Source organism: Panthera tigris, chromosome F3 (genome assembly GCF_018350195.1).
Source record: "Panthera tigris isolate Pti1 chromosome F3, P.tigris_Pti1_mat1.1, whole genome shotgun sequence".
NCBI classification, from domain to species: Eukaryota; Metazoa; Chordata; class Mammalia; order Carnivora; family Felidae; genus Panthera; species Panthera tigris.
Window position 1 is genome coordinate 57,964,528 of NC_056678.1, and position 9,380 is coordinate 57,973,907.

The 9,380-nt window shown below is 54.7% G+C and overlaps 1 protein-coding gene across 1 annotated transcript; it reads left to right on the forward strand.

Annotated features, from left to right (window-relative positions):
* Positions 1-294: 294 nt before the first annotated feature.
* CF3H1orf115 (chromosome F3 C1orf115 homolog) lies at positions 295-8,790 on the forward strand. The gene is made up of 2 exons (XM_042976572.1): positions 295-634; positions 6,534-8,790. Exons 1-2 carry the CDS (start codon positions 347-349, stop codon positions 6,651-6,653), a joined length of 408 nt encoding a protein of 135 aa, XP_042832506.1. The 5' UTR covers positions 295-346; the 3' UTR covers positions 6,654-8,790.
* The last annotated feature ends 590 nt before the right edge of the window (positions 8,791-9,380 follow it).

A 9,380-nucleotide genomic window follows, 5' to 3' on the forward strand; every position in this document is an offset into this window, starting at 1 on the left:
TACTTTCATTATTATCACCTCTGCCACTTTGAACGTGGAAGTGAAGCCTCGTTATTTGGGTTTTCACTTATTTCGTTGCGGCTGCGGCTGACGTGTTTTGTACGTTCACCGCGCGCCCAGTTTTCGGGGTCTCCCCCCCCCCCCCCCGCCCCCGACCCCGCTTTGGCCGCCAGGTAGGCGGGTGGGGCCGAGCGCGCGATTCCGGGCCCCGCGGCCAGGGGGCGTTGCCACCCAAGTCCCCCACCCCTACCTCCCCGCCCCGTCCGGGCTGGGGCGGGCGGCGGGGGCGGGGCGCGAAGGTCGGCGTCTTCAAGCCCTGACCTTCGCCGGAGGGCCCCGCGGCAGCATGACGGTGGGAGCCAGGCTCCGAAGCAAGGCGGCGAGAGGCCTCCCGCGCCGCGGGCCCCGGGGGCGAGCGCGGACGGAGGGGGACGAGGAGGCGGCCGCCCTCCTGGAGCAGCCGGAGCGCGGGGACGAGGCGGCGAGCTGCGCGAGCGCGGGGCGCCCGGGCGCCCGGGGCGCGCGCAAGGTGCACCTGGCCGTCCTCCCCGAGCGCTACGAGCCGCTGGAGGAGCCGGCGCCGGGAGAGAAGCCCAAGAGGAGGTACCGGCAGAAGCTGAAGAAGTACGGCAAGGTAGGGCCCGCGGGGACGGGGTGCGGGCGGCCCGGGCCCCGGCTTCCCGGGCGATCGATCGCCGCGAGGGTGGGGGTCGGGTCCCCACCGGCCGGCTGCGCTCAGCCTCCCCGGGCTGCCCCTGCGTCCCCTCGCCAATAGTCGCTACCAGAGCACCAGAAAGTGTTCCTCCTGTCGTCCGGGAGGTGAGGGAAAAGGAAGTCGCAAGTAATGACAGAGGCCAAACCAGGGCTTTCGGGGAGCACCGATGCATCCGCTCCTCTGGGGCTGGCGGGTTGGTAACATTTCCAGCGGGTCCCGACATTCCCGGTGGCTCTGATCCCCGTGAGGCTTAACCTCCCTTGTCCAGTTGGTGGGACAGAATTCCCTATTTTACAGATGGGGAATACTGAGGCATTAGCGTGGTTAGGGGACTTGTAGAAGGCGACCCAGCTGGCAAGTAGGGAGTTGGGGGCCAGTTCATCTGTTCTCTGCCAACAGTGCTGGCCAGGGTGTCCCTCCAGCTGAGAGCTGTTTGGGTTATGACCCCCAAATATTCCCACGGTTATTTCCAGGGCCTGGGAGCTCAACAGATACGTACATAGGCACTTGTTGGATCTCCTTTTCTCTTCTCCCAGCCGGCTGTGGGTGTATTCTGGGGCCTGCAGACATGCCTTTTGCCTTGGGTGGGGGCAGGGGAGGAGGAAGGGGTGAGACAGAGAGGGGGAGAGCGAGAGAATAGGAATATGGGATAAAATGACAGTGTCCTCAGAGATCAGAGCCTGAGGTGCCCAAGTGCCTCTGCCTGGAATCACTTGCAGCTGCTGCTGAGTCCGCTCCCTGGGGCGGGACCGGGCCACACAGAAGACTGTCACAGAAGTCACGGTGTCCTGGCCGAAGGCGCTATCTGCTTTTTACTGCCTCATTATCTGTGTCATCCAGTGGCCTCTTATCATATCTAAAACCATCCAGTCTCCACTCCCAGGAACTTCGGTTTATTATCCCCTGTAAAAAGCAGTCAGCAGCTTTGGGGACAGTGCACGAGCAGGCAGTGGTACGTGTTATTACTAAAAACTGTCAAGTCGGGACTTTCCAGCTCGGAGTCGCGCTAGGACTCCTCTCGCTCTTCCTGGTCTCAGTGGAGCACAAGGAAGCAAGCCATCATTTGCCTCAGCTGGTGAAGTGGTAATGTGCACAGCTCGGGTCACAGGGTGGCCCTTGGAGGTGGTTTCTGGGAGCTCGCCACGTGCAGGGATTGTGCTAACCACTGGAGATGCAAAAATAGATACAGAGCAGTCCTGCCCCAGTGAAGTCCACACCTCCCGGGGAGATCCTGGCATAGTTGGGGCACCGCCATGGAGCCGCATGGTACAGAGTCCTCAGGAGGTTGGAAAGCTCAGGACGTTTTCTTTTTTTTTTTTTTTTTAAGTGTTTATTTATTTTTGAGAGAGACAGAGCACTAGTGGGGGAGGGGCAGAGAGAGAGAGGGAGACACAGAATTCGAAGTAAACGCCAGGCTCCGAGCCTGATGCGGGGCTCGACCTCGAGAACGGTGAGCTCATGACCCGGGGGGAAGTTTTATTTTTAAAAAATTAAAAAAAAAAAAAAAAAAGGTGAGAGGTTGCATTGGGGGTGCTTGGGTGGCTCAGTCAGTTGAGTAGTTGGTTTCAGCTCAAGTCATGATCTCCTAGTTCGTGCATTCAAGCTCCACATCAGGTTCTGTGTGGACAGCGTGGTCATCAGGCAGCTAGGAGAGGGTCAGAAAGAGGAAGTGTCGGTCCTGGAATAACCTTCAGCTCAAGAGGGAGAAAAATGTCCTCATGCTCTAGGTAGCAAGCAGGTAAGGACAGGGGCATTGGAGCCAGACTGCCAGGCTCAAGCCCCTGCCCCCACCACCTGTTGGTGGCTATGCCCATCTCTTTGCCTCAGTTTCCTCATCTGTAACATGGGATAAGACTAGGGTCGTGGCAAGGAGTAAATGAGTTTGTCCACGCAGAGATCTCTGAGCACACCTGGCGTGTGGAAGGGCTCTTGTGACTGTTGGCTGTTATTTCAGGGGGTGAAGGAGAGACCCCCTGTGACTGTTTCTTTCCTGATTATGTTTATGCTCCTTTTTATGTTTATTTATTTTTGAGGGAGAGAGAGAGAGAGAGATCATGAGCAGTGGGAGAGGCAGAGAGAGAGGGAGAGAGAGAATCCCAAGCAGGCTTCACAGCCTCAGCCAGGAGCCTGATGCAGGGCTCAAACTTACAAACTGCGAGATCATGACCTGAGCCAAAACCAAGAGCCGGCTGCTTGACCGACTGAGTCACCCAAATGCTCCAGCTTTTATTGCTTTTTAATGTTCCTTTATTTTTGAGAGAGAGACAGAGGGAGACCGAGGATCCTAAGCGGGCTCTGCACTGACAGCAGAGAGCCCGACGCGGGGCTCAAACTCAAGAACCGTGAGATCATGACCTGAGCCGAAGCCTGACGTTTAACCGCCTGAGCCACCCTGGCGCCCCTCTGGTTAGGTTTTAATGAGCTGTAACTCAGAAAAAACCTCAAGTCTGTAGCTGATTGCCCACCTCAGCTTTGTGCCTGCGTCCTGACCACATTTCAAAACTGAAGGCTTGGTCTTTATATTCAGGGGAAATGATCTTTGTGGGCAGCTAGGTTTTGTTTGTTTGTTTGTTTGTTTTTTTAACCAGAAGTGCACAGGGAATCCCTGTCTTCCCTGGGGGTTAGTTGAATACCAGAGAACCCCCAAAAGCCTGGCATCCTATGACAGCTCTAACAGATTACCACCAGCGCCATGGTTTAGGTCATAGCACAAATTGTGCGGGTCTGGAGGCCAGGAGCCTGAAATCAGTCTCACTGCGCCGAAGTCTGCAGGCTGGGCCCCGTGGGGCCTGCAGGGAAGAACCAGGCTCTTCGCTCGTTCTAGCTTCCAAAGCTTCCACATCCTCCATCACAGCCAGCACTGCATCGTCCGCAAATCTCTCCCTCTCCCTCTGCCTCTGTCATTACATTGCTTTCCGTCTGACCCCTCCTGTGTCCCTCTTGTAAGGACTGTTGTCTTTCTTCGGATCCTTTTAAATATATGGGGTTTCTTAAAAGGATTGGGCCCACTTGGATAATCCAGGACCACCTCCCCATCTCAAGACCCTTAATTTAATCACATCTGCGGGGGGCGCCTGGGTGGCTCAGTTGGTTATGCAGCTGACGACAGTCAGGTCATGATCTCGCGGTTTATGGGTTCAAGCCCCGCGTTGGGTTCTGTGCTGACAGCTTAGAGCCTGCAGCCTGGTTCAGATTCTGTTTCCCTCTCTCTGCTCATGCGCTCTCTCTCTCTCTCTCTCTCTCAAAAATAAATAAACATTAAAATTTTTTAATCATATCCGCAAAGTCCCTTTTGCCACATAAGGGCCACATAGGCACAGATTCTTGGAATTGGGGGGCGTTATTCAGCCTGCCACGCTGCCCTGTGCTCCCCCATGTCTCAACACTTCTCTGGAGAGATTATTTGGGTTGAAAACTTGACTCAGGTCAAAGAGTTCAAAACGTCCCTCACATGACTGGTGTTAAATCAACTGGTCGTTAATAGGTATTTTACATTTCTCTGTATCACTTTCCTCCAATCTGCTCTGACAGTGTTCCAGCTAATGAGCTATTTTAGTAGCTTTTTTCTAAAAAATTTTTAATGTTTATTTTTGAGACAGAAGGAAACAGAGTGCGAGCAGGAGAGGGGCAGAGGGAGAGGGAGACACAGAATCCGAAGCAGGCTCTAGGCTCTGAGCTGTTAGCACAGAGCCCGACACGGGGCTTGAATTCATGAACCATGAGATCATGACCTGAGCCGAAGTCGGACGCTCAACTGACTGAGCCACCCAGGTGCCCCTTGGTGACTTTTTTCTAAATTAGAAAAATGATGTGCCCGGCAATTTTTGAAAGTAGCAGGCTGAGGAAAATGGATGCGCAGATACCAAAAATGTCAAGTGTAATGCAGGCCATCCGTGATTCTGGTGGCATTGCTTACAGAGGACTGTTAACTTGCTCCCAGAGAACAGTTGCCTTTGTTATTGTTATCTCAAGGAGGCAAGTAAAATTCTCCCACCGAATCTTACTACTCAATAACAGAGATGGCTCTCTTAGCAACATCACGTCACCCCCCGTCCCACGCATGCACCCTGATGTCTCAGTGAGAAGTCCGCAGGGCAGTATGCCAGGAATCCGTGTCTAGAGAAGCCATGGATTTTACCCAAATATCTCCCAGGGCTCCTCATTTAGCCTAAGAGTTTCCGAAAGAAAGACCCAGGCCCTTTCCGGGTGCTGGGGATACAGTAATGAGCACAAGAAAGTCCCTTCATCGGGGAGGGAGGGAGAGTCAGCCTACCAGATCGGCAGAGTAGGTTTGCTGGGCGGTGTTGGAAGTGAGGTTTGGGATTGAGATCAGGGATTTTAAGTGAAACCGGGAGTTTTAGGTGCTTACTGGAGTTGGAAAAGTCAGGGGGCCAGAAGACAAGGCGTGTGGTGGGGTCTAGGTCACCTCCATGGATGTTGACATCATCCAGAATGATGAGGGAAGCTGGGAGAGGTACGGGGATAGGGGCGGGCGGGTAACAGCACATCAGGATTAGTGGGTGGTAGCCGGCTCCATTTTTCCTGTTGCGATTCCATTCGAATCCCTTGATGGCCCCTGTCTAGCACCATGCCTTGCAGAAAAAGAGTGGGTAGCAAGAAAGCCTGGTGTCATCCTACCCTCAAGGAGTTGTTGGGGTTTTTTTAATGTTTATTTACTATTTTTGAGAGAGAGCGAGAGTGAGCACACGCCCATAAGTGCAAGTGGGGGAGGGGCAGAGAGAGAGAGGGAGACACGGAATCGGAAGCCAGCTCCGGGCTCCGAGCTGTCAGCACAGAGCCGGACCCGGGGCTCAAACCCACTGACCGCGAGATCATGACCTGAGCCTCGAGATCATGACCTGAGCCTCGAGATCATGACCTGAGCCAAAGTCCAGATGCTTAATGGACTGACGCACCTCAAGGAGTTTATAATTGCACTGAGGGATGCAGCAATCAGAGAACAGCAGGAGTCTTTAGACACAAAGGTGTGGGTTGTGCCCTGGAGACAGGGAGGACCGAGTGGGCTTTCAGATTAGGCGAGTTGACCCAGCCTTCAGATGATGCGGTAACTTGGCTGGAACAGAGAAGAAGAGTGCACTTTGGTTTAAAAAACAAAACAAAGGGCACCTGGGTGGCTCGGTCAGTGGGGCATCCACCTCCCGATTTTGGCCACAGGTCATGGTCTCACACTTCGGGAGATCGAGCCCCACGTGGGGCTCTGCGTTGATAGCGTGGGTGCGCTCCCTCTCTCAAAACAAATCACCACAGGGGAGAAATGAAACAAAGATAAATAAAAAATAGAACAAAACCAGGGGCGCCTGGCTGGCTCAGTGAGTAGAGCATGTGACTCTTGATCTCAGAGTTCAAGCCCCACATTGGGTGTGGAGCCTACTTTGAAAAAAAAGAGGAGGGGCGCCTGGGTGGCTCAGTCAGGTTAAACTCCGACTTCGGCTCGGGTCATGATCTCACGGTCCGGGAGTTCGAGCCCCGCGAAATTTTTTTTAATGAAAAAAAAGAGGAAAGAAAACTGGTCTGGTCTTAGAACTAGCAGCCTGCCTCCTGTTCCCAAGATGTCTGAATCAGCTGGAAACACACATCGCCTTGAACTGCTTTGCGGGATGATGACGTCTGTTCTGAGTCCCTACCTGTTCTTCTGTGGGGGGCGGATGTGGAGACGCCTCACTTGCTAATCTGCCCTGAGGGAAAGAGGCACCATGATTCTCTGCGCGGGTCACCCTTTGCGCGGGTCACTGTTGTGTATGAGGGATTACGAGGTGCCTAACCCAACCCCTTTGCTTTTCTCTTCTCTTAAAAATAGAATGTTGGGAAGGTCATCACCAAAGGGTGCCGCTACGTTGTCATCGGCCTGCAGGGCTTCGCCGCGGCCTACTCCGCCCCATTCGGGGTAGCCACCAGCGTGGTCTCGTTCGTCCGCTAGTGGGCGCCATGGGGACGCGCGCGCTGGAGAAAGGATGGACGCTCTCCTGCTCCGGGAGCCTGTGAATCCGGGACCATTTCAGACCCGAACCCGCAAAACCCCTGGGGGAAGACAATGGCTTTCTTTGTTGAATTGGATGAATGCTGTGAATGGAACATCCCTGCCCATCTGCTGAGCTTCTCATGACTCTAGGACACGCGTGGCTCCGACGGACGATCCCGCAGAGTGAGGCCCGTGTTCGGTTTGGGGTTATGGTTTGCCCTCGGTTCCCAGGGCAGCAGAGGCGCCGTCTGGCTGGCTGGGCCCCATCTCTTCCTCCACCCCTTTGTCACCAAGAAGCAAGGAAGGAAACTCTCCGTGAAGGTCGTGATGCTTCTAAGACTGTTGATGAGACGTGATGCTTCTGAGACTGTTGATGAGACGGGTGACTGTTTAAAGTAGATAAAGCTTGTGATTCCCACCCTCCTGTGACACCAGCACGCAGCCGCTGGTGATGAGGCAAGGAGGGAGTCCAAGTGCACATACAGGCTGGGTTGCACAGGTCGCTGGAGGGAGTGCCCGCGTTGTGCCCAGGCCAGCCCAGTGTGGCTGCGTGTTTGGAGCCGCACGCCTGTGGCACGGTGGGCGTCCTGACTCCACTGCTGGGCACCATCGCCTACTCCCCACGGCTGTCCGTGCCTCTGTGCCAAGCCACCGAGGGCACTTTGTCTCGGGAGAGAAGGAGACGCGAGGCCTGGCAGGGGAAGTGTGCGATTTAGAGGAGGAGCCAGGAAGTAGGAGACAGGTGTGTTGGAGGTAGACAAGAAAGATGGTGGACAGGAGAAGTGGCAGGATGGGGGCCGGGTCTGGTGTACCAGTGCTGGGAAATCTTAGGTGGGCTGGGCTTCCGGCTCTGCGTAGGGACCAGGGAGGCTGGGCGGCTGGAGGTGCCATGGCTGGCGCTGAAAAACCCTCCGAGGCCCATGAGCTCTCTCACCGGCTGCCCGTGTAGCATCCTTGTCGTTTGCTGCCAGGTTTGTCCCCAGGACAACCCACGGACTGCCATTGGACCGTTGGCCGGGGAGGTGAAAGGAGAGGAGGCTCCTCTTCCCATACCCCTCGTGATGGGCCACCGTTCCATCTGTTTCCAGAATATCCAGAGGTCCGAAGTGATGGCTGCTGATCAGTCTGTAGAATGGGTATTAACACCTGCCTGTGGCCCCGACAAGTTTCCCAGACTCCGCAAAGGAGGTCTCCGGGTTCACGCCTCGCCCGGTCAAGCCGACGAGGTGGCCCCCGGAAGTGAAGAAGGTGGGCAGACAGACGGGGACAGAAAAAGGAATGGGTGGAGGAGGAAGTTGTAGCTGGACTCAGCCTCACGTTCTGGAAACCCACGTTGCAGATGAACTTGGATCCGGTTCCTGGACCATTAGTATTTGTGAGGAAAAGAGAAAACAGACAGTCTTGTTTTAACTCAAATGAGGAAAGTTGATAATGGCACATTTTCACACATGTAAGATAAATATAGCTTGCCTGGTCACGCTGGGACCGGGGGGAGACACGCGGTTTAGTGGGAGAGCCAGGCAGGCCTGTCCGGCCCACCAGTGACAGAAGGGGGACGGGAGGAAGCAGCCTGCCGTGAACTTGAAGGATGCCCCTCCCCAGGGGGTGGGGGTGGGGGGGCTGAGAAGCTCACTGAGTCCCCTGGGGGGATGGAAGTGTGACCCAGAAAGGGACTAGAGCTGCCAGGGCCTGTCCAGGGAAGACCTTCCCTACCCCACTCCCAAACTGGAGACACTGTCAGACCAGACACATTTGACCCTAAAACTCATACAGCCTGGTTAAGAATTAACCCAGAAATTTCTTAAGGCGAAACCTCGCAGGGATTGTCCTGGGAGCCAGATTCTTGTGTACAGAAGATGAACTTCTCCAAGCCGCTCAGCCTCCCCGGCGAGTGTTCACCTCCCTGGCCACCGGGCACCCGTGTGGCAGATCCCCCTATCACCTGTTCTCTGTCCTCAGTTTTGTTTTTTTAACATCAGGGTCCACGCCCTACTGGGAATTGAGTTTTAGAGCTTTGCTATTACACGCTTGAAAGAGGCTTCTTTTGTATCCTTTTCTTGCCCTGTTATGTAAATAAAACCCTCAATTTGTGTAATGTTTCTGTGTGTAACGAGTTCTTCTCACCCCTCACTTTCTGGCCTTGCCTCGGAGAGACTCCCTCAGCCTCCCGCCAAGGCTAACTTGTGCAGCAGGTGAGGGCCAGTCAGGCAGCACAAGGAGCCTAGTGCCCCTCCAAGGCCCAAGGGGAGGGGGGAGGGGTGGAGGCAGGGGGTTGTCTAGAAACCCAGCAGGAAAGGTTTCCAGCTCACGTGTTTGTTATAAGTGAACATTTCCAGAACCTCCCATTGTTCAAAACCAGCCTTTGTGCTCCAGAGCCAAAACATGTAACTCGAAGATAGAGGCTGGGTATAAAAAAGGAAGGTGGTTTCTTACTTTGCCAGGCAGAGGAGGCTGCAGCCAACCAGTGCCCCCAGGACTGCAAGCACCCCCCTCCCAGGGTAAAGGGCTGAGGAGTTTGAGAGGAAAATATAGGACCTGTATTTTCTGAGAGACATTTTACTCACTAGATTACCTCTATATTATAAAAGGATAGAACTCGGGGCGGCTGGGTGGCTCAGTCAATTAAGCATCCAACTTCCGGCTCGGGTCATGATCTCATGGTTCGTGGGTTCGAGCCCTCTGTGC

What these genes read in the sequence shown, in the direction of transcription:
- CF3H1orf115 (XM_042976572.1), top strand. Translation starts at nt 347, where the DNA reads ATGACGGTGGGAGCCAGGCTCCGAAGCAAGGCGGCGAGAGGCCTCCCG. An exon ending in AGCTGAAGAAGTACGGCAAG is followed by an intron (nt 635 to 6,533) that starts GTAGGGCCCGCG and finishes TCTTAAAAATAG; the next exon opens with AATGTTGGGAAGGTCATCAC.